Here is a 26123-nt window from a genome sequence, read left to right on the forward strand (position 1 = left end):
TGTAAAACATCATGATGCATGATGCTGCCACCACCATGCTTCACTGTAGGCATTTTATTAGCCTGGTGATGCAGGGTGCCTGGTTTTCTTAAAAAGTAACGCCTAGTATATACTCCAAAGAGGTCAATTTTAGTCTCATCAGACCAGAGAATTTTGTTTCTCGTGGTCTGAGAGTCCTTCAGAAGCCTTTTTTTTTTTTTTTGCCAAATCCAGGCAGAGAGTGGCTTCTGTCTTCTGTCTGGCCACCCTACCATACAGGCCTGATTGGTGGATTGCTGCACAGATGGTTGTCCTTCAGTAAGGTTCTCCTCTCTCCACAGAAGAACGCTGGAGCTCAGACAGTGTGACCATTTATTAATCACCTCCCTGACTAAAGCCCTTCTCACCCAATCACTCAGCTTAGATGGTCGGCCACTCTAGGAAGAGTACTGGAGGTTCCAAACATCTTTCACTTATGGATGATGGAGGCCACTGTGCTCATTGGAACTTTCAGAGCAGCAGAAATTTTTCTGTTACCTTCCCCAGCCTTGTGCCTCAAGACAATCCTGTCTCGGATGTGTAAAGACAATTTCCTTTGTCTTCATGCTTGCTTTGTGCTTTGACATGCACTGTCATCCCTGGGACTTTGTATAGACAGGTGTGCGCCTTTTCGAATCATGGTCTATCAACTGAATTTACCACAAGTGAATTTTATGATGTAACATAAAAAAATGTGGAAAAAAATGAAGTGCTATGAATACTTTCTGGATGCACTGTACCTGTTCACTGTTTATCCTCTTCCTCCCTTCACCTTCATCTCACTTACCATCCCTTTTATCAATACATCCTTACAATAAAGTCTAGCTCAAAGTGTGGCATGGTCCATGCTGCTGAAATCATTATATTATATTGTTAATTTGAAATGTTTCGTGTTTTGATGCATATATATTTTTAATATATGTTTAAATGTTTGTGTTATTTCTTAAACAAAAAAGATGAAATTATTTTAATATCTACTGTTTGACAAAAATTAAAAGTTAAGAGTTTTATTTCTATTGTCTATACATTGAGAATTTTGTAGATTTTAGTATTGAGTCAAGTAATTAAATACTTATTGAGTAACTATTACTTTTTAATTAATTAGAAAAGCAATTAAATACAATTTTAATGATGTAATTAGTAATTAATTACTTTTTTGAAGTAACTTACCTGACACTATTCACCTTCATAGATCCTGGATCAGCTTAATCTGCAGGTAAAGTCAGGAGAGACAACGGCATTTGTGGGTCCCAGTGGGGCTGGAAAAAGCACAGCAATCCAACTCATCCAACGGTTCTATGACCCCAAAGAGGGAATGGTAATGAAATAAGACTTTCACATTCCACAATGTTATTGGTGGATGTGATTCAGAAATTGTCCAACTTTCCATTATTCTAGCTTACACTGGATGGCCATGACATCAGGGGTCTGAACATACAGTGGCTGCGTTCTCTGATTGGAATAGTGGAGCAAGAGCCTGTTTTGTTTGCCACGACTATTGCTGAGAACATCCGATACGGACGGCCCGGAGTCTCGAACGATGACATCATCACAGCCGCCAAAGAGGCCAATGCCTACAACTTTATCATGGATTTACCACAGGCAGGAGATAAATTTTCTCAAAATTACCATACAATGACATCAATAATTTTTGGATTTTTAAAAAATATTTTAAAGGATATATATATGAGCAATTCCATGAAAATGTCAACCTTATCATGAAAAAATAAACTTTTGACCAAAATAACAAAACCTATTTAAATTTGCTCATTAAGGTCTATATTTTATTGTAATGATGTGCTCTTGTTAAATTTTTATAAAATTGGTTTGTTTATCCATGAAATATGAGGATTGTGCCAATGGTAAATTTCATTATAATCCAACCACATTTCGTGCTTTAGAATAAGGGATTAAAGACTCCCCTTTTCCATGCTTTATGTTAACAGTAATCATTCTGCAGAAGGATTGGAGTCTGTAGTATAAATGATTACCCTTACTTTTTCATAACATTACTGCCCTTTTGATTTATGAGCTACATATTTAAGACATCACGCAGCTTCGGTCACGTGTCACGTCCGTAACGATTTAATGAAAAAGTTTATACTGTGGAATAAATATTATAACAAATAAAATGAAACTTTGTATACAAAGCCAAAATATGTCCATACTAATTATGATCGCCAATTCATCTCAGGTCTTTGCTCTAAACAACCACAATTTTGCGTTACGGACGTGACCATTTTTGAACTCCTTATTAATATAAGCCAATGACTAGCGCATATTTGTTCATTAAGATGCTGCATTACAATTACTGACTTACATTACATAACATCCATATGTTATATCAAGAACTGAACATTTCATTTAACTATAAACCACTTTAGTAACATTTCAGAAATAAATGTTTAATAAGAAAACAACATTTTACGTATTGCCATAATTGGCCATAATGACTTAACCTATTTCCTCCGTCTTACTTGCGGTTCATGTGCGCACGCGCTGCCTATAGTGAAAGATAATGACAATGAACCATAAGGCTTTGAACCTATACATTTTGTAAAGTATAGGCTAAGCATATAACAATTTTGTTATTTACATGTGATACTGCATTAATTTGCATACATGTTTTATAAGCTGTAAAATGAAAGCATCAGTTTGGTGCGAAGTTATAAAATATTTGTCTTTGTTTGATTTGTAGATTAGGCTATTTAAAATGTATATAAGAACTATTAATAGCTGTTTTTTTCCAAATGGAAAAAAGGGTGGTTTGTTGATTGTAGTCTGCACTAAATCATGAAATATGCCTAGTTGAGTTTATGACGCGGCTCCAGGCAGCACAGACGACCAGGATCAGCGCTTGTTCGTCAACTCCTGTGTCAAACTGTGGCCAGAATATCCTTCTTTCATTTTCCTTTTTTGGCAAAAAAACATATGTAAGCACGTGTGTTTGCACGTGTTACTGTCATGCGAGTTAACAAATATGTGTTGCTCATAAAAGCCGATCACAACGAACACGCTTCTTCATTCCAGAGACGTGAGGCGCTCCGCAATGCATTTTATGTTGAAGAGAAGAAAAGGAGCACGGTGCTCTTTTGAATGTCACTATAGATAACAACTGAATCAGCTGGTCTATTGTGCGCGAGTGTTGCTGTCAATGTTTTCATAATTTAAATTTTTAAATAACATTATGAAATTCAAGATTTGTAAAGTCATACAACTTTGGATGACTTAAAACAACGACCACAAGTCTCTCCGTCATCAAAAAGTTCGCCGTAGTCATCTTGACACTGCTGTCACCTCCAAGGAAACCCCGCCTCTGCTTTCGTTTGATTGAAGAATGAAAGACGCCACTGAGGTAACATGCTTTTCTTCTGGAGCGCACAAAGCGCGCAATGACAAAACGCGAGGCGTGCAAGGCGCATAATCAATAACCTCCATGCATTTGGTCTTTTCCCACTGCTCAAAATGCGCACGCCGCGGGTCAGGCCACAGCGGAGTTTTCGTTTCATGCAGAGCATAAATATGTTTTTTATTTCATTAATTAAATAACTATTTATAAAGATAAATTATCAAAGCGACACAATTCATTTTCCAAGCCCTTTATCCAAAATCTAAGCACTTTCAAAGCTTAAAAATTGGCTATAGCCTACATTAAAATTGAAACATTTTCAAAGATTTCCAGCACCCGGGAAATGCGCTTGAGTGCTTATTAAAATTATTTTAATAAGAATAAGAATAAAATCTTGATATTGATCTAAGCTTTAACTACATTATATGAGTAATACATTTGTTAGAAAATCGATAGGACCTGCAGCTGTAAATATTTAATTCAATATTTTACACAAAGTTATGAACTATAGCCTAAAAATATAAACATTATAGTCATCCATCGTACATGCCTACAACCAATGACTATTTTTCTGCTTGTTTAACATAGCCTACACAAAACCTTTCTTAAGTTATAAAGTTTTCTCTCTCACCCTGGTGCGTATGAACTTTTTGCAACCTGTCCTGAAGTGACTGCCGACGAGAAAAAGAAAGCAAGCGCGAGTGGAGAAATTAAATTATTTATTCCATCAACTAACACGTTAACTAGAATAAACTAAAATAAACTTTGTCAAATATAATATTGCCATATCTGTGACAACTAGATTTTAAATATTCTCCACGTAGACAAGGTCTTGCGCAACAGTCGGGCAATGATTTAATTCAAGTTTGTCTGAAACACTAACTTTAGGAGCCTGCTAAACATAGGCCCATTATAGCTGATTATGTTTATTATAAATTCTATATTATTCAGAGTATAAAAGCACCATGTTAGCATGCAACATTGTTACCGAATTGAGTTTTGAACATTCGAACGTGCGTTAACCTTTAACAACACACATGCCATAATACGAATTAAATATAACAAGGTGATATCTATTTAAGTTTGATTAATTGTGCAACCTTACCATTCAGATGTCTCAGAGGTTAAAGTTTATTGGTTTACACACCCAACAGATATCCACAAATAGGTCTTTGGTCAAGTTTTGAAAGCATTTATCTGATTTTCATAATGTGTCAACTGTCAATTTCAGAGCAGTCACGTCCATAACGAAGACAAGTCACGTCCGTAACGATAGTTTTTCCTCATTAATGCAAAAATGAAAAACTAAATAAAATTAATTATATATGTCCCATGCAGAGCCAACCCTTATCCTTTTGACTGTTATATATTTTTTTGGCTTCTGCATTTTCATTCACAGAATTTTCACAAAGTATGTCAACTCACAAAACTCATGTCTTTTTTTTGTCACGTCCGTAACGCATTCATTTTGCCGTCATTTTAAATATAAAACACCTGCATAGACTGATATTTTTTTGATGCCTGAACTCCATGGTTAAGGGGTAAGAAAAATATAAACATATATTTCAATATACTGTTAACATATACCTTCTCTGAGAATATACGTTTCATTTTTTTACTGCAAATGTCACGTCCATAACGCTGGAATCAGCCATATATATATATATATATATATATATATATATATATATATATATATATATATATATATATATATATATATATATGGATATATATATATATATATATATATATATATATATATATATATATATATATATATATATATATATATATATATATATTTTTTTTTTTATTTAGTATAGGACAGTGATATATAGAGAGGGGAAGGATCAGTAAAGGCCCTCAAGCACACTAACCACAAGGCTAATAGCATTGTCTATTTGAATTTATTTTACAGATTAATTTTTTTCATTTAATATAACTTCATGATCATTTTCACATCCTCCGACATGTTGTTTAAATAGCATTTCCGCTTGTGCCCATTTGTGTGCCTGGTGTGAAAAGGAGGTGTGTTACGGGGCATTGTTGGTGGGTTGCTATTTTAAAGCAACCTAAATTGACCCCACCATAAACCCACTAAAAGCAGGTCTAAAGTCAATGGTGCAGTTTCCTGTTTGTTATTTAAAGAGAAATTTAGTGATAGCAAAGTCCAAAATGTGTGAACATATTGTTAATTACACACACAGGGATGTGCAGCAGCACACAAACAGTATTAAATAGAAAAAAAATCCTTTCAGAAATGTAAAAGATTATTATTGTCTACATAAATATAAAACACTACCTCTTCCCATGCCTTCTTCATGTCAGCGTGCTTTGGTAGAATCCGGATAATTTTTTTTTATTGCTTTAACCTCTTGCGAAAGAAGATCCATTTCCTCGCTAGTGAATTGTTCAGTTTTTTTGCTTACAAAGGCCACAATGTAAATAGCAAATGCACCATGGCGCAATGAGTGGGAGATGAGACATATGATTAGAGACATATGGCTTAAAGCACATTACACCCAAAGTATTTCAACAACTCATAAGGACAACCCTTATACGTCTGCCATTTTTCATGTCCTTAAAATAGCAAAAGAGAATTCAGACACTTCTTAAGTGCATACTTAAGTGCATGCATGTCATACTTTGACATGGTGCATATTTCATACATCCATTGTCATACTTTTTCTCTGCAAATAATTAGAAATCATTTCTATTGTTTATTAAAATTTAATCTTCTGCGTGTTTCCTGTTAGTGTTGCATCTCTTTTGAGTTTACACCAGAGTTTATTAGAGAAGTCACAAACCATTTTGTAAACAAGAGAATATTGTGTTAAGGACTTCTTCTCCTCCCCAAAAACACAGACACCTTCAATCTTCCAAATTCATCCAGGAATTTTTTCAACAGATGTTCCAATAATAATAAAAATACACTGTAGTTTTAAATGCAATTATATTTTTAGAAATAAAGAAAAAAAAACATATAAAACATGCCTCTAACTTCAATGCCCCTTTCTTTTCAGAAATTTGAGACTTTAGTAGGTGAGGGTGGTGGACAGATGAGTGGTGGTCAGAAACAGCGAATTGCAATAGCCCGGGCTCTTGTGAGGAATCCTAGAATCCTCCTCCTGGACATGGCCACATCTGCTTTGGACAATGAAAGTGAAGCTGTTGTACAGGAGGCTTTGGACAAGGTCAGCATGCATAAAGTCTTTAAAAAAATAAAACCTCAAAAAACTAACATTTTCACAGTAATGTCATAGAAATATTTTATGTTCCTTAAAGAACGTTTCAGTAAAAAAATTTAAAGATCTAAAGAAACTTTACACTATAAAGAACCTTTTGTGGAATTAGGCATTTTTATGGATGTTAAAGATTCTTCATAGAACCATAACTCCCCTTACCTAACACACGCAGACTCTGCTCAGTGAGGGGCTCCTTTAACCCCTGTAAACCCCCCTACACCTCACTCCCATCCGGGTCACGGCAACAATAGCAAAACACACACAAAAAAAGGAATTTGCTGTGGCAGGAGAAGCCACTGTGGCATTTTTCCTAATATAATAAATGGCTATTGCCTCAGAAGTAGGAGATGAAGTGTAAAGTGTAAAGCAGTGGCTTTTGAAGGTGTGAAACCAGTCTTTGGGTGTGCAGCCACTCTAGAAAGTTCTAGGAGGTAATATCCATTGACTTGGGCTAAGGCATTTTGGAATGGCTAAAACAACATTTCAGATGTGTTATGTTATGTTGTGTGGTCACTTCACTGTTTTGCTCATTAATGCTGTCCCAGCACACCTATTTTTGTGTTCACATGATCTGTTAAAACAAATAACTTAACTTGGATGTGCTTTCTGGTTTTGATGTGTTTGCTGGAATTTATTCTGTAACTGTGTTTTTATCTTAATTTATGGACATTTTGTCATACTGGATAAAAGGATTACACCACCCAGTTGTACACATACTGTACATTTTGGCTGCACTTTGCAATTCTTTATGGTCAATTCCGATTTCGTGACTGTATCTGATTTCTTTTCTGACCTGCTTACATCATCTTTTAAAAATCACTCATATCCAATTGTCTACATTTACACAGCACATGGCAAAGGCGCAATGACCAGAAAAAAAAAAAGCGGGTGCTGACTGATAGCTGATAATAAAAGAGCACCCTTTTCTCCATTTCTGTATTTGATCTGTGATTATTTCCTGCTTACACATACATGGGCCATATCTGATCTGTGCCACATGGTGGAAAAAAATTGGAATTGAGTCACTTGAACCATGCAGTGTAAATGCGGCCTTTGTTTCCATTAAGCATTTTTTATATGATTGAAAAATGTACATACAAACAGCTTGATGGAAACATATCTAACATAACCCCTCTAGTCCAAGGCTCCCTGTGCCCTGTAAACATCTTTTAACCTCACTCCCATCTGGGTCATGGCACCAGATTCACAAATTCACCAATTTCTGATACCCACTTCAAGCAGGGCTGCTTGAACTGCAATTCTGGTATGGAAGATGGGCACTGTAACGTTTATTATTACTTACCTGAAAAAACAACAATTATATGGTGGCTCAGTGGTTAGCACTGTCGCCTCACAGCAAGACGGTTGCTGGTTCGAGTCCCGTCTGGGCCAGTTGGCAGTTTGTTTGTGTGGGTTTCCTCCGGGTGCTCCTTTTTCCCTCACAGTCCAAAGATGTGCAGTATAAGTAATTGAATAAACATAACTGGCTGTGATGTATGAGTGAGTGAATGAACATCAATCTTCTTTTGAAGGTCAGAATGGGTCGCACCACTATCTCCATAGCTCACCGTTTATCTACGATCAAGAATGCAGATGTGATTGTGGGATTTGAGCACGGCCGTGCTGTTGAAAGAGGAAAACATGATGAGCTGTTGGAAAGAAAGGGCGTCTACTTCACCTTGGTCACTCTTCAAAGCCAGGGAGACAAAGCTTTGAACCAGAAAGCCCAACAGGGTGAGTAACACACAGTCTTCCATTCCTACTGTTAGTACTCTGTATTAGGATCCTTACACGTGACATGTGTCAATGTCCTCCAATGCATTGAACTATGTAAAGCAAAGAACCCTAAATTCAAAGTTCAAAAAATTCCAACTTAAATTGCCACTCTTGTTTTAAAAACAGCCAAATTTCACTCAATAGATTTTTTTTTCACTATTTACATCATTTTTGTTCCATTATTATTTATTAACTCTTGGACTAATGTTATATTTTTTTTTATTAATTTTACATTCCAAAGAATTTTTTTTTAGTTCAAAAATATTTAATTTTTTTTTATTTTGTATAATATTATTGTTAATCTTTTAAAAATATTTTTTAGCTTAATTTCACTTTACATAATCACAGAATTTTTACATAATTATATATTATTTTCCTTTATATAGCTCCATTTAAGTCAGCAGAATGATAAAATATTCATGAAATTTGTCGATCTTTCATTTTTTTGTTTTGTTTTTTATGCTGCCATCAAATATTTATATTTAATCATTTTTATTTCATTTTAGTTTCGGTTTAGTTAGCGCAATCATACAATTTGTATCGATTCACAAAAAAGCTTTAGTAAACAACGACAACAATGATTTACATTATATTACAAAATCAGCCTTTTGCAATGCTTTTAATCTAAAGTTGAGTTGTGAACAACTCTTGCACTGAGCGGTAATTTAAATTCCTGACATAATGGCATAACTGTTTTTTATTAAATTTCTTTAAACACAAAGCTCTATTCCAATATGTGCACAGGATAACAAGTAAATAAAGTGAATGAAATTTTGTCTGTTTCCGTTCTTAGAGATGGAGGAAGCAGAATGTTGTGAAAGTGATGCAGAGAGAAGGAGTCTCAACAGGGCTGGAAGCTATCGTGCTAGCTTGAGGTAAAAGTTGTAAAATAGTTTTGGTGTTTTACTATTTAGGTCTTGTAGGACTATTCCTATATTTAGTTTCAATACTACTGAGTGTTCAGTGATTCATTCATCTATCAGTTAGTTGATCTCAATATTTCAGCTGAAGGTCATTCTGAAAATATAGCTCTATATACATTTCTGGAGTTTGCGAATTATGTAGCCAGAAGAAAGTATGGCTGCATTTTGTCTTTAAAATGAATGCTACAGGGTGGTATGAGGCCGTTCCTTTTCACACTTAACAGCTGACCGCTTACCTCCATGTGGAATGAAGACAAAAACAAGCCAAAATATAAAATAAACAAGTGAATAACAGGGTGACAATGTAGTAAAATCTGAAAACCTGGTAAAAATCAGGCGACCGCAGGGGATTTTCATTTCCTGGATTGCTTTTTAAAACTGTCGGTTGTGTTTAAGGAAGTGGGTGGGCAGGGCAATCTGTGTTTTCGAAAGCACCATTGGTTGGGTTTAGAGAAGAGTGAGTCAGTCTATCAGTCAGTCAGTCAGTCAGTCCGCAGCATCTGGAGGATTTACCCAGCAGCAGGTGCAGATATTTGAGATCTGAAAAAGTGTTCACAGCGGCCTCTGGTGGATTTGCAAAAACAAAAATTTAAAAAAAAAAAGACCTCCTGGGACATTTTTGGTGCTCTCTAAAAAAGTATATAGTGGTATGTTTTAAGAATGAGTTTTTTTGTTTAACATCCTGATTAGCATAAATAACCATGGCTGCGTCCGAAACCACATACTTCCATACTATATAGTATGCTAAAATCAGTATGCGAGCCGAGTAGTATGTCCGAATTCATAAAATTCACGAAAATTTGTATGCGAGAAGTACCTGGATGACCTACTACTTCCGGTGAGATTCTGAAGTGTGCATCCCATGCACGCTGCGCTATCCCATGATGCCCCATGAGAGAATTCATGAATAGCAGTAAAGCGATGCAACTGATGCGTGTAGGTCACATGACCATGACAAAATGGCAGATGTAGTACGCCCGAATTCCTTTCATACTGCTTACATTCATACTGTATAGAACATACTTTTCTAATGGCCAAGTAGTATGTTTAAATTCAAATGCAGTAGCTACTGAGTAGTAGGTGGTTTTGGATGCAGCCCATAACCTAAATAGCCGGGTCCGTTGTGTTTTTGGGTCTCCTTGAAACATTTCTGTTGTGCTCTGTGCTATTTGCATGGGTTGTGAAAATTTTCATAATGTGATTTTCAACAAGTTTGCTGTCAAATCGATAAAGATCTTTTCTTAATTTGTTGGTGTTTAGCTCTCTCAACCACCATATTAAAGGCATTACAAACTATCAATTTTAACATTTACCATAAAGCTGATGCAATTTTATGGTTTCTAGTGGTTTTGGAAAATATTTAGGATTCATAATTTTTATTGCCACTATCAGAATAAAACAAAAGACAATACCATTCTAGACCCAAAGGACAATTAGAATTTCCATTTAAAATGATATAATATCCAATAAATCCATTAAAGGCATCAAAAATTATATAATGAATTTAATAGTTTTTTTCTTCAGCAGGATAGTTAAACAGCTCCCTTGGGAAGTGATTTGAAAATAGCACAGAATAAGAATAAAGTATTATTGTTATACTATTTCCCTGTTTAAACCTCTCATTCACTATCACTATACCTGCAGAGCTTCTATTCACCAAAGATCTCGATCTCAGCTGTCAAACGCTGTTCCTGAATCTTCAGTGGCCATTGCTGGAGAACTAGGCCCTCGTTCATATTCTGAAACTACCGTTCTTCAGGAGTTCATGGGAAAGGTTAGAGCTTTCCAAAACCTTGGTCAAATGTTCATTACATCTCAATCAGCTAACACATACGGTATACATACTGTGTGTGTGTGTGTGTGTGTTTGTAGAGCGGTGTTCCTGAAGATACTGCAGAGGAGGTGGAACCGGCTCCAGTAGCTCGTATCCTGAAATATAACGCTCCTGAATGGCCCTACATGTTTTTTGGAAGCATTGGAGCCGCTGTGAATGGAGGGGTGAACCCAGTCTACTCTCTCCTTTTCAGTCAAATCTTGGCGGTGAGGTTCCTGTCTGTTGTTCTCTTGTACTTCAAGTGGTTTCAGTAAGTGTGACTTTCATCTTTTTCTTTTAACCTGCAGACATTTTCGATGCCAGATCCTGTTGAACAACGGAGGGAGATTAATGGCATCTGTCTGTTCTTTGTAGTAGTTGGTTTGGTTTCTTTTTTCACACAAATGTTACAGGTTTGTCTTAATAATAACATTTTACTGGAAATATTGCATGCTGTTATAGAAGGACTTTTTAAGTTACTGAGTATTTAACACAACTTAAAGTGACAACAGAGTTATATTCAAATGGCTAGTAAACCAGTCCCAGCAAGCATTTTTTTGTGTTTAAATTAAGTCTAATAGACATCTAAATATATAGACATCTTGGATAAAACAAGGATAAATTATGCTGTCACCAAGGGTGTAGTGCTTAATTAAAGTTGGAACCAAACTGTGCAGAGCTGCTGCCCTCCAGGAACTGAGTTTGACATTAAAAAGCATAAAAATACCATAATATGTTTGCAGATGTGTAAGAAACATGCTAAGTAAACATACTGAACAATGCTAAAGTCAGTTATTCTCCTTTAAAAATGTGCATTCAGTGCCAGAATGTCTGTCTTTGTTTTGGTCTCTATAATCTGCCCACTGCCAGTTTACCCAGTTATATTTCAGCAATCTGGGTTGCCTTGGTGAAAAACGCTTTGTATTTAATTTAATTCTCAGCTGCACCATTGCATGCAGCCGCAGTTGAAAATGTGATCAATTTAAATTAGTCGTAGGCCGTTATTGGCGTTAACATGCTGCATTAATGCGAGACTCTTATTGTCCGTTAATCTAGTCTCAAAGTTGGGTTGGGAGCTGGGTCAATTCTACGCAAACTATGATGACTTTCACCTTGATAATTTAGTGCGGATGTATACCTGGCCGAATTGCACTGTAGGTGGCAAGAACGAGTCTTCGAGCCTGTGTGTATTCACTACATACTACTGTGAAATTTACACATCAAACGTGATGTGCTAACATGGATTCAGTTCACTAGAGTGAATCTGATTAATGTTAGCTTCACATCTAACTATTAGGCACCTGTAGCATTCATGAAATTGAGTAAAACGTGCAAAAAAAAAAAAAATGGAGCGGGTGCTTTTAAAAAATGAATGACGGGGAATGAAAGTCAAACCAATGAGCCGTCTGACAAAAAGTGCCCTTCTGAATCAAATCAGCAGGATGCCCTTCTGGATCTTTCACTTAGTTCAAGACACTACTGACTACGCTTACATGACAATAGACAATAATATAATTAAGGAGTTTATGTGAAGTGTTTTCATGTAGAAGTTTCCTGTAATTTTGGGAGACTTTTTAACTGCGACAGTTTCACATTCACTCATGAACATTTCTTTCATGTCCCCATGACAAACAGAGGTATTAAACACAAATAAGGAGTAAGAACTGATGAGAGTGTTACAGAGTTTAATGACGCACATCAAATGGAAAGAAAATAACAACTAATGCCACTAATATATGCATAAAAACGTCTTAATTCCATTTCTATTTAGGTCAGTTATAACGTTAGTGGGATTAAGGTAATCAAAAATTGCTGTTTTGAGTTTAACTGAATAACAGTTAGTAAACACAAGTACATCTTATTGAACATAATTTACTTTCATCACCAACTATCATAGTAGAACAGTTTCTCAAGCAGTTTGTGATGCATTGTGGAAACAGGAGATGAGCCTCTGGTCTAATGTGACACCTGGCTTGAGAAACCCGTTCTTAAAGTCTTACTTTTAGTCATTATTTGGGTAGCACACATATTCTGAATGCCTTCGGCAGAATTCAAATGAGCCATTGTAATCTAGATTAATTTAGAATAATTCCAAGATTACAGTGAGATTAATCTAGATTAAAAAAATGTATCCATGCCCACCTTTAATTTAAATACAGCCATTCAGAAGCATAAAATAGTGCACTCAGTGCACCTCATGAAATGTTAAGGATTAGAATCATATTAATACACATGTAACATTATTAAAAGTACATTAAGAGTGACTGATATTTGTTGGTTTGCATTGAATCACAGTTCAAGATCGGAAGTAAATCCTTCATACTTACATTATTTGCATTTAACACTGAAAAAAGCACATAATCAGTATCTGAGGTGATTGTTGCCATTGTAGTTTATGTTGTTATTCAATTTATTTTAATTCATCTTTATTTCTAAAGTGCTTAAACAATATAGCCTAGATTGTGTCAAAGCAGCTTAACGTAGATGTTCTAGTGAATTGGATCTGCTTCAGTCCAGTTTTCACAGTTAAAGTTCAGTTTAGTTCAGTTAAGTGTAATGTAAATGTCTCAGCTGAAAGCCAAAACACTGAAGAGCAAATCACGCATGCTAGCTCATGGTGGTGTAGTCAATATGTCAACCTGCATTTGCATGGAGTCATCAGAGGGGGAGCTAAGTGAAAAAGTGTTTTGAGTTTGAATTGCAATATCTAGTTCAACTGCTGGGGGCCAGACTTACATACTGTACCTTTACTTACTCTAGTTAACGTTAACTTACTCTAGTTATGGTTATCTCTGCCATTAAAGCTAATGACCTAAAAAGATCTTCAGAAAAATATTGTTCACCCATTTTGATTACACAGTTCTGCAACAGCATTTTTAATTGTGCTTCGACACATTTTGGATGTTAAATGACATGGAGAAAAGTGCTTATTGTTGGGTATTCGTATTTATTTTCAGGGCTATGCATTCTCTAAATCCGGCGAGCTGCTCACTCGTAGATTGAGGCGTCTGGGCTTTCACGCAATGTTGGGGCAGGAGATCGGCTGGTTTGATGATCGCAAAAACAGCCCTGGTGCTTTAACAACACGACTGGCTACAGATGCCTCGCAAGTCCAGGGAGTAAGAAAATCACTTAGCTGAAATGTTTCCATTAACTCCCACATGTTATGTGACCCTTTTCAATCAAAATAAAACTTTATTAAGACTAAATAAACTCTCACCCCAGGCCACAGGTTCTCAGATTGGCATGATTGTGAATTCTCTGACCAACATCGGTGTGGCTGTTATCATCTCCTTTTACTTCAGCTGGAAGCTCACTCTGGTCATCCTGTGCTTCCTTCCATTCTTGGCTCTTTCTGGAGGGTTTCAGGCTAAAATGCTTACTGGATTCGCCAAGCAGGACAAAGAGGCCATGGAGACAGCAGGGCAGGTGAGCTCATGCTACACTGCAGTAGTGGAGATCAAAATTAGAACAATTTATAAACACTCGATTTCTTTCATAAACAATCATAATTAATAATAATCCAAATTTAGACCTTTCCCAGAAAGCATTTTGTGTTTTTAAAAGATGTCTAATACATGTCTAATAGGCGTCTAAACATAGTAGTCTTGGCTAAAACAAAGCTAAATTTACGTTGTCAGTGAAAATCTAATAGACGCCTAAGAATAGGTCAACACTAGACTAGTCATCAAATAAACAGAATTGATTGACTACACATATAAAGTCCCTTTAATCAGTCGATTTGACGACTAGTCTAGTTCCGGGCTATTCTTAGATGTCTATTAGATTTTCACTCACAGGCCAAGTTTAGCCTTGATTTAGAAAAGCTGTCTGCATTTAGATGTATATTAGACGTCTATTATCACAAAATTGTTTGCTGGGATAGATTTCCTGCATCCCAATAAAGACTATTACTCAGTTGTAGATTATTACTAAAACTAAGTGCAGTACCATAGGACTGTAGTGTTTTCTGCTTATAACTGAACTTAAAATTAAAATATTTTGAAACTTTTTTAGCAACACTTTATTTTGATGGTCCATTTGAGTATTAGTAATCTGACTGCTTAATATCTGCTGATACTGCTCCTTCAACAGACATTTAACTGACTATAAGAAACTTTGCAAGTATGTGTCTGTCAATTTACACTATCCCTAACTCCAACCTAACAGTCTACTTATAATCTAATGAGAATAAGTTGGCATGTACATGCAATGTAACACATATTTAACAAACTGACTATCAAAATAAAGTGTGACCATATTTTAAATAAATAACTTTTCCTCCTCCATATTGTCTTTGTTTTGTGAAAAAACTTTTGTGACAATAACTTTGGCTGGCCATTTCATTATTCCAATGTTTTCAGCTTCACAGATTTGCTTTTTTCTCATTTGAGTGGGTCACATTGCCCTGTTTGATGACAAACATAATGTTTTCCATCGGACCATAATACATTAAACTTGCTTTCATCACTAAATTTACATTTGGACCACGTCTCAGATCAGCAATTCCAGCAGCAAGGTTGGATAGATTGAGTTTTTAGTGAATGACCAGCCCTATAAGTGGACTTAAATGAGTTTGTTTCGCTGAAGAGATGCATTATTCATTTCCGAACAACCAACTTCTCTTGTTAACACTAGAACAATCAGAATTCTACAACTTCTAGAAAAGGGGTTCCCCAAATGTTTTTGTATAAAGGGCCAAAAGCCAAATATCATTGAAAGCAGTGGGCCGAACAATAGTATCTGGAGGCAGCATTTATGATGCAAGCTGAGATAGCATCACTCAGCGATGCAATGTCAGACACAATGCACTCAATGGAGTGAGTGACATCACTGTGACGGGTAGGGTTTGGGGTGGGGCTAGATGAGCGCATTAAAAAGCATTGAATGCAGATCAGATTGCACTGCAACAGATCTGCATCCAGACCCCTCTCGGGCGGAAGGTAAATATAGTAAGCTACTGTATATTACATCAAAGTTGCCATTGGGTAATTTCCCAATTTATTTTAGAAGACTTAAAATTAAACAGATAACCGTACTTTAAATCATATTAACTAATGCAGTATAACATTTAAAATGATAACGTATTTCAATTAAAACATAAACATCACAATTATTACACAGTGGATTTCAATGCTGAATACACTGGTCAAGCAGTATCTGCCTTTGCCTTGATTTGTCCTATATGCATTGGGTGACGGTGTGTACATTTAAACTACATCTGATTCATTTACACCGTTTAATTGAAACATTTAATTTCAGTTAATGTTAAACAATAAAACAAACAAACAAACAAACATGGTTACACAGGCCCGTAGCCAGCCTATTGAAAGGGCTGGTTCTTTTTTCTCAATAACTGGACCTCTTTGCAGTCATTTTTATTCAGTTATGAGGTTTAAGCTTTGTTGGATTAGATTTTTGGATGGTGACCACACTTTTTTATGCTCCAAAAATGTTTTCTACAATTTTGTCAATGTGTTTACTGTAGGTCTACTATTTTACTACGAACTGTATATTTACAAATGTGCATTTAAACTGCAAACTGTAATTAAAGTTTTATAATGTTATGAGATCAGCATTTTAAATAAAAATATATGTAATAAATACTTATTTTTAAAATACTTTCACTTTCCTCAGTTGGAATTTGGCCATTTGAATAATTAAAGCCTTCTTCTATCAGTTATTTTCACAATTTATGATTGCACTATAATCAAAAATGGGACAAATGAGCTCCCGTAGGGGCCAAATTCTGGACTTTGTCAGTGGGGGGTTGGTCTTTCGAACCACCCAAACCCCACTGGCTACAGGCCTGTTGCATTAGATTTCAAATCATACTCTCTAAACCATGGCCATCATTTTTCCTCTCTTCTCAGATGGGAGGAAGGGCCAAATCAAAGGTTACTGTTGGCCAACTTTGGGCCAAGGCCCTAGTTTGGGCATCCCTGTTCTAGAATGACCACAGAGGTCACTCTAGCTGAAAAAGATTTTTTTGCCATGTCAAATTTACATTCAAAGCTTCTATTAAGATTCAAGCTTTGAATGTCTGTTGTCATATTTTATTACCATAAAAATACAATCCTTTCATAATTGTGAACTAGATCGCCTCCCAACAAAAAACAGCTCACTATCATTTAAAATCATTGATTAACCCATGTGCTATATTAACACCAAATGTCTGTGAGGTATGTGAAAGTGTTCCTTCATTTTTCATCAGCTTTTTAAAACTGTCTCTCAATCGGTCTTCTGAGTGCAGATATCTGGAGAAGCTCTGAATAACATCCGCACCATTGCCGGACTGGGAAAAGAGCGTAATTTTGTTGAAATGTTTGAGACTCAGCTGGAGGCCCCATACCAAGCTGCGCTGAAAAAAGCGAATGTGTACGGCGCCTGCTATGGGTTTGCACAGTGTGTGGTCTTCATGGCAAATTCTGCCTCATATCGATTTGGTGGATACCTGGTCTATCACGAAGGGCTACACTTCAGTTTTGTTTTCAGGTAACACAATACAGAAACAAACATAGCAAACAAATTCAGTTAGTTTATTCTGAAGAAGTTGATTATTCAAAGAAGGTTACTTGTTCTAGTCGAGTTGGCATTGCTGTGTGGAGTTTGCATTTTCTTCCAGCATTCGTGTGGATTTCCTGCGGGTGTTCTGGGCCCGGTTTTTCAAAAGGTTTAATCCGGATGAAATTGATCAATCTGATCCGGATAGGAACTTTTAAGGATCACTAAATCTGGATAACCAGTGCTCAAACAGGATAGGAAATCACAATGTAGAACTATAGATATGTAAAGAGCGACAAGTAGAATAGCCAGTGTGGGGTCAATATAATGTATTTATTTTTTTTAAATGAAAACACACATAAAAAAAAATTAATAAAAACAAGAAAAACCCAACCCATCCTCTTCCAGCAGTCTGCTATTTTTCAAATATAGATGTATTGAATTTAAAAAAGACAATGTCAAAAACTCCCCAATGATTTCAGACTTCCTCATCTGTTGTGGAGAGACCAGCTTGTCTGAGTGTATAGCCTTTAGGAGGCTGGTCTCAAGTGTGGCCTTGGTTTGCTGCAGTTTGGTCAGAGTCAGTCTGTCTGCCAGACGAAGCGGTGCTTCTGCCCTTTCAGTCTCTTTTTGCAATTGTTGAAAGTCATTTAAAAAACCACTTATATATAAACCAGTTAATAACAGAATAAAATTGATTGTTTTTGGTCTATTTTGACAGCTGTTTGGAGGATTATTTTATAAGGCCAAACTCTTTCTACTTTGTTGTAGGCCTATGTAAATGTAAATGTACTGAAAGGCTCAATATGTTAAAGCCTATCTAATCACTGTAGACTGACGGATGAACAAATACAATTAAAACTTTATGAATAAGATATCTTATGATATCTTACTGCATGATCCAAATATAGTACTATTTGATATATTTTTAAAGATTTCTTTACATTTTTTACATTTTGGGCTTGAAATCCACGCTGATTGCACCCTTCTGATGGGTTCAGTTTAATCCAGATTTTTGGATCGGTCACACTTTACAATAAGGTTCATTAGTTAATGTTAATTAATGCATTTACTAACATGAACAAACAATGAAGAATACATTTACTATTGTATTTGTTTATGTTAGTTAACGTTAATTAATGAAAATACAGTAGTTCATTGTTAGTTCATGTTAACTCATGGTGCATTAACTAATGTTAACAAGCATGGACTTAAATGTTAATAATGCATTAGTAAATGTTTAATTATGATTAATAAATGCTGTACACGTGTTGTTCATGATTAGTTCATGTTAGTAAATGCATTATCTAATGAGCCTTATTGTAAAGTGTTACCTTTGGATCCAAATTCTACACAAAAGGTTTGAAAAACCCAAACTAAAAGTTTGAACCTAAACAAAACCAAGATTAGATTACGTGATCTAATCCAATTATGTAATTATTATATGTAATTATATAAAAACCCATTTTTAAGATTCGATCCAATCCGTTATCCAAAATCCTAGTGGATTACTTTAAAAAAAAAAAACGGGCTCTGGTTTCCCCCACAGTTAGAAGACAAGCAGTATAGATGAACTGGATGAACTCAAATTGGCCATAGTATATGAGTGTGTGCATGAATGAGAGTGTATGGGTGCTTCCCAGTACTGGGTTGCAGCTGGAAGGGCATCCACTGTGTAAAATATATCCCAGAATATTGGGCAGTTCATTCCGCTGTGGCAACCTTTGATAAATCAGAGATTAAGCCGAAGGAAAATGAATTAATTAAGAAAATGTATTAAATTATGATCAACATTAATAATGAAGGTCACCTGTTTGCCACCCACTTGTCACAAACATGTTGTTGTAGTAAAAAATACCATTAAGTTCTATTAACTTAAAAAATGTTTTGAGTAATCTGAACTAATATTTTACAGTGAATTACAGAGGACAACAAAGAGTGTATTTTGATTTTTCTGTCATTTACAGGGTGATTTCAGCAATTGTTACAAGTGGCACGGCTCTCGGCCGAGCGTCCTCCTATACTCCAGACTACGCCAAAGCCAAGATCTCTGCTGCCCGATTCTTCCAGCTACTGGACCGCATTCCCAAAATCAGTGTCTACAGCAAAGACGGACAAAAATGGGTATTTTAAGAATCAGTACCAACCATTCACATTGGTCCCTCGTTCGCTGTCAGCAAAAGCTTAATAAAGCTTTTTAGCTTTTGTGCATAGAATGTTGGCATCCAGCATAATATTCTTTTTCCTGCAGTCACTGATTCACAAAACAAGCAGACCCCACCCTAGGGGGGTCACACACTGGATGCGCCGCTCACATGACAGTTGGAAGTAACACATACTGGACGCACACATTCGCATGTTATTTCAAATAAAATTATTCAGATGGGGCTCTGTGGTGCGGCAGAAATATGAACAGTGTCCTGAGTCATAGCTGGGACTTACGGTTCCGGTGTGCGTACCCTGATAGACACCTATGTTTACAATTATAAAATGCATGGCGCTGTGTGGCACAGCACATTTTGTGTGTGACCCCCTTTACAATGGTCTTGCTGCGGACAGTTACAACTAGGGTTGGGCGATGTTGACCAATTTGCATTGTACGATGTGTAATGTGAAACATAGCAATGGATGATGGTATCATCATCGTAGGCAGTGGTGAATAAATTATTTATAAATAAATGATTCATTCATAATGAATTAATTATTTGTAGCCTACCTTTTTAACTACCTGACCTGCATGGTCTTTATTTTACCCATAACGAAATCATAAATAAATAAAGATAAGTTACACACAAATTCCACCTGTCAATCACAGTGATCTGTGTCGTTATAATGGCGTCGACAAACTTGGTTGGTAAAAAAGGTGCACAACCAACAGCAACCAACCAACAGTATCTAAGGTTTTCACTAAAATTACTAAGTACAAGCATGAAAGCGAAAGATTGAAGTAGTGTACTGATGCTGTGACACGTCACCTGATAGATAAAAAAAAATGAAGAGTCATTAGATAGAGACAAGATTAATTAAATATCACGTTTACCAACTATAGTGAGACACGATCCAGTGATACATCCCTAATAACCTGTACACTTCTCTCTGGGGTTTTGTGCTCAAAGCACCCGCTGACTGCCCTGAGCTCAGACATCTGCATATACTGCAGCGCACGTGATGTGCAGTTTCAGCGGTATAGAGGGAGATCCTTTCAGAAATGCTAGGTAAAACGCCAGTGTGGATGTGGATCGTTTTTGTTCTAAAATACCATTTCAAAATTAAGACATGTTAGTCTAAACGGGGCCGTGTGTGTGTTTTTTTTTTTTGCGAGCGGGTTGCTGCTGCGACGGGGGCTGGGTGGAGGATTGCGATGGCGGATCAGTATTGTGATGTCTATGAGCCATCGGCGATGGATGATGGCATCGTCGATCAACCCAACCCTAGTTACAACACTTTTTGCATCCTCGTTGGAGATTACACTGCTCACGATTTTTATGTTAATTTGGCAAGCTGAATGCATTGTGTACTGTACAGGAGACACGAAGGAGATTGATTGACAATGGTCTACAACCAATCTGGACGCAGAACACAATGTTCTGTAAAAAAAGCATGTCAAATTGCACTAAAAAAACAACAACGCAAAACTGCAAGGCTGCGAAAGGTGAACTGCATTATAGCGAGGGATCACTCTATTTCACGTTCAGTTTAATGGCGGAGAAAAACAATATATAAGCGACAGTGTAATGTAAAATATTGTTCAAGACCTACATGATGCTGAAACTTTTATATGTAGTGTGATTATGTACTTCCAACTAAAATTTAATATTGACTAGGGGCGGGGCTTTCTTTTTGCACATGATTCCATCAAACTGATGTCAACAAACTGATGTCAACAAAAGGACTGCTACTCCGAACATGGAAGGAAATGGTTAGACTTTGATCAAAGATTAAATGAAGTCAACTACTTTTTCTTTCTTTTTAGGATAATTTTAAAGGGGACATTGAGTTTATAGACTGCAAGTTCACATACCCATCCCGACCAGATATTCAGGTTCTGAATGGACTGAATGTGAGTGTTAAACCAGGACAGACTTTAGCGTTTGTGGGGAGCAGTGGTTGTGGAAAGAGCACCAGTGTTCAACTACTGGAGAGATTCTATGATCCCAACAGTGGACGTGTGGTAAGAAAACCTTTCACTCAGTACATTAGTTATCTAATCGTTTACATTATGATTATTATGTTACTCTTAGAATGTTCAATTTCCCATTTTACTAAACCATATTGACCATATTATTCACGGATGAGCATACGGCAGTCATTGAAATCTTTTTAGCTCAAGATTTCTGCTCTCATTCACTTTCATTGATTTTGAGACATTTAAAACAGCCTGTTATGCAGCTTGATGTTGCAAACTGATATTTTCTTATTATATTATTGCACTTTTTATGTAGAGTCGTGAACACATTTGATTGTAGAGCAAGAAGTTTGACCGTTTTCTGACATTTATTATTATTCCTAGTCATTTCTCCCATAGGCGACTGAAACGGAAGTTCTAAAACAATTGCAAAAACTAGCGCTCTTCCGCATTGATTTGTTAAACATTTTTTCTATGAAAGCTTCAAGTGCAGTTAATTATTTGTCAGAAATCGAACCAGCAATCTTTGGGTTACAAGACCAACTCACTGACATTTAATCATACTTTAGGACAATAATTGTAGACATGGAGTAAAACTAAAACCGTAAGATTACTTATAAAAATATTCTTTGCGATATAACATTTACCTAAAGAAAATTTTATTTTATTTTATTTAAAAAAAAAGAAGTTATTTATTGCACGTCTCTGCGATATGATTATATAGCATATACTGCTATCACGATAATGATACTTTTTTCGATATGTTGTGCAGCCCTAGTTTACAAGTTCACACTCCTTCTGTTTAGATTGGTAGATTCTTAATCAGAGTATCGTCTTAAATTGTGTTAATGTTGTCCATGTAAACATACAGTATTGACTAATTTCTGCTTTAAATCATTATTTTATGTTTGTGTTCATTATTTTGTATGGATCAGCTGATCGATGGTCGTGAAAGTTCTCAGATCAACGTTGCTTACCTGCGCTCTAAGATTGGGATTGTCTCCCAAGAGCCGATTCTCTTTGACTGCAGTATTGCAGAGAACATTCGCTATGGGGACAATCAACGTGAGCTCAGCATGAACGATGTCATTTCCGCAGCAAAGAAGGCCCAGCTGCATGACTTTGTGATGTCACTTCCTGAGGTGATGACTAATGAATCTTTGGATGATAACAATTTCAACTGAATTGCATTTTCTATCTGAATTATACGTTGACATCTCAGAGATTCCACTTTGATTGGTTTACGTCTAATCAGATTCAATCATTTATCGATAAAGAAGATTTAAAAAAACAGAAGATGACCCAAGGTGATGTATAAAAAATTATTATAAACAATAAGTAAAATTACATAAAAAGATCAAGGTTTCCAAGGCCTGTTCACACCAAGAGTGATAGTTATAACAGTAAATAAGTATTAATACATGTAGAGTTTTCAAACTGGGATCCAGGGACAATACAATTGTAAATAAATAATTTAATTAATATGATAAAAAAAAAAAAAAAAAAAAAATATATATATATATATATATATATATATATATATATATTATTCAAACAAGCAAATTGTTCTAAATAAATATCAAGTAATGATAAATAATAAATTAATAAAAATTCTAGGTAAATAATACAAATGTAACAATAGCTGCAAGCAGCAAGTACTGGAGCCAAGCAGCCCTGCGGCCACATCAGAAACAGACACAGCAACAAGCTACAGAACAACTGGAAAGTTTTATAACTTTTTGGCAACATGGTCTGAGCCAAATTTGGTGGAAACTGGGCAATCGATCTATGGAGAGTTCAAAACAACATTTTCAAACAATTTCAAGATAGTGGACAGGAAGTTGTCTCAGTTAGGGAATAAATTATATTAATGTTCTCTTTATGATACAAGGAATCTGCAAGACCAGTCTCATGTCAGTAGACAAAACTATTCAATAGTCATTTAATAAATTTTACCCAGAAGGTGGCTTAAACTGACGTAGTTCGGTCAAAGACAGGTCTAGATCACACACATCAAGTTTGGTTTCAATACTACAAACCATTGCAGTGATTCAGCCTGTAAATCATCTGGCAGCATTACATCAAGTTTGCTCTTTTGCAAAATGACAACAGTTTTGGTTATCAGTTTTGTCTATAAATGCCATAACTTTTGGTTTTCATGATCTGAAGATGGTCCGAGTCAAATTTGGTGAAGATTGGACCAACGGTCTGGGAGGAGTTTTAAAAAGAATGGTTTGAACAAAATCAAAATGGCGGACAGGAAGTTTGGCAGATTACGGCATGATTGCTATCTGTGTGTGTTGGCATGATCCAAGGAATAATTTGAGACAGGTTTCACCAAATTTGTAAGCTTCATTAATAATGGCTAATGAATGTCTTATAACTCTTGACCCACATGTGGCACTCTCACTATATTTTTTATGGTGTTGTCAGTGTGAGACGACAATCCCAGACCTATGATCATGAACTATCGCAGGGATACAGCCTAAGGTATAGTTTGGCATCACCTATTGACAGAAATTCAATAACTTTTTGTCAGCATGGTCTGAAGATAATCTGAGTCAAATTTGGTGCAAATTAGCCAAACAATGTAGGAGTTCGAAAAAGTTGTTTTTTGACTTAAGGCTAAATGGCGGACAAGAAGTTCAGTTAATCAATGCATAATTGGAATCTTTATTGTCAGAACAACCCAAGAAAAGTATCAAGACAAGTTTCATAACAATAGGCAAAATTAGTCAAAAGTTATTGGCATTTTTAGAAATATTTTTATAACGTTTGACCAAAAGGTGGCACTGTGATACTTTTTGAGCGCCCGAAAGTCCCGAAGACACATACCGATTACCAATGTGCATGTAAAATGTAGGCATTTTTGACAACTCTAAATGGCCGACGACCAAAACTTTTAACCTGTGAAAATCAGACATCATTCGATTTGTCATGCTGTGCTGGATGTAAAACGAAATGCAGAAAAGCTGAAAACAGTTCATCTAATCAACTTCAGTTCCATAACTTTTGGTCAGCATGGTCTGTAGATCACGTGATTGAATTTTGGTGAAAATTTGACAAACGGCCTAGGAGGAGTTCGTTCAAATATGTTTTACAAAAAAATTTAAACAGCGAAAACATTTTCACAACAAAAAATGGCGTCCTAGGGTGCGTTTGATTCAGCATGAACCAAGAAATCAGAGGAAAAATAGAATTTTGAGATAAAAGATAAACATAAGTGAAACTTTGGACAAGTAGTGGCGCTTGAGAGTTTGAATTAGAAAGTCCAAATTTGATGTGGTTGAAGATCAGGTTGTCTTCTATCAGTGTGCCAAAGTTTGTGCAAATGCCGCAAGCGGTTCATAGGGCTGCCATAGATTCCCAGAGCAGGAGAAGAAGACGGAAGAATAATAAGAACCAGAACAGATACAATAGGTGCCTACGCAACTTTGTACAAAATGTATAATCCAAATAAAATTTATATATAAAAATCACAAATATTAGTAATGTAACATAACAGAAACACAAATAATATACGTTTTCTACTCAATATATTATTTAATTATTTAATTAATTAAGTATAGAGATGAATTTAACATTTTAGGATAAGGGAGGGACACACAACATTGACCATTAAACCCTTGACCCTAACCCTAAACTTAACTGATGAACAAAAATAAAAAACACTGACAGCCAATTAAAATCCAACTTCAAAGACTTTACATTTTGATTCTGATTGGCTGTAGATGTATTTTATTGTTCATCATTTAGAAAATTCACTTTTAAGAGGATGCTAGTTGTGATATAAAGTCCCCTGTTTTTATATTTGAAATGATTTCAAATGTGTATTAAACTATAACTATATCTTTATTGTTATAGTTACCATGCAGGATGTGAACAGGCCTTACATTAGTAGTAGTTTTAATTAAAAAAAAGTAGTTTATATTCTGAAGCAGTTTTAGTTTTAAAGTGGGTTTAAGGACATGCTGTCTCCAATTTTGCAAGGCAGTTCTTTGATGGATGGCACATGCAAGTAGATACTATACTACTGTTTTGATTGGTTGCTAGGGTCTTTCTGGGTGGTCACTGGGATGTTTTTGGCATGGTCTTATGTGGAAAAAAAGATCTCATTAATACATCTTCCTCCCATGATGCAGAAATACGACACCAATGTTGGTTCCCAAGGTTCCCAGCTTTCCCGGGGTCAAAAACAGCGTATTGCCATAGCCAGAGCGATCATAAGAGACCCCAAAATACTGCTTCTGGATGAGGCCACCTCAGCACTAGACACAGAAAGCGAGAAGGTGAGCAGGAAAGCTAGCAAAACGAGTTTTAGAAGATGTTTAAGAGGTCATTTAGGAACTCGTAGTCTATGTTTGTT

At 35.9% G+C, this 26123-nt stretch overlaps 1 protein-coding gene across 2 annotated transcripts in view; it reads left to right on the forward strand.

Moving 5' to 3' along the window:
- Positions 1-26123, forward strand: part of abcb11b (ATP binding cassette subfamily B member 11b) — a 48232-nt gene that overhangs the window by 18835 nt on the left and 3274 nt on the right. For both annotated transcript variants that reach the window (XM_087273480.1, XM_087273479.1), the window contains 15 exons: positions 1211-1336; positions 1417-1620; positions 6394-6564; positions 8148-8349; positions 9185-9266; positions 10959-11088; positions 11187-11354; positions 11436-11540; positions 14085-14246; positions 14353-14556; positions 17381-17622; positions 19599-19755; positions 21605-21802; positions 22693-22899; positions 25900-26046. In XM_087273480.1, the coding sequence (XP_087129606.1) occupies positions 1211-1336; positions 1417-1620; positions 6394-6564; positions 8148-8349; positions 9185-9266; positions 10959-11088; positions 11187-11354; positions 11436-11540; positions 14085-14246; positions 14353-14556; positions 17381-17622; positions 19599-19755; positions 21605-21802; positions 22693-22899; positions 25900-26046 (2505 nt within the window). The remainder of the gene's footprint in view (positions 1-1210; positions 1337-1416; positions 1621-6393; positions 6565-8147; positions 8350-9184; positions 9267-10958; positions 11089-11186; positions 11355-11435; positions 11541-14084; positions 14247-14352; positions 14557-17380; positions 17623-19598; positions 19756-21604; positions 21803-22692; positions 22900-25899; positions 26047-26123) is intronic.

This window comes from Danio rerio, chromosome 11 (assembly GCF_052040795.2).
Source record: "Danio rerio strain M-AB ecotype USA chromosome 11, GRCz13ab, whole genome shotgun sequence".
Taxonomy (NCBI): Eukaryota; Metazoa; Chordata; class Actinopteri; order Cypriniformes; family Danionidae; genus Danio; species Danio rerio.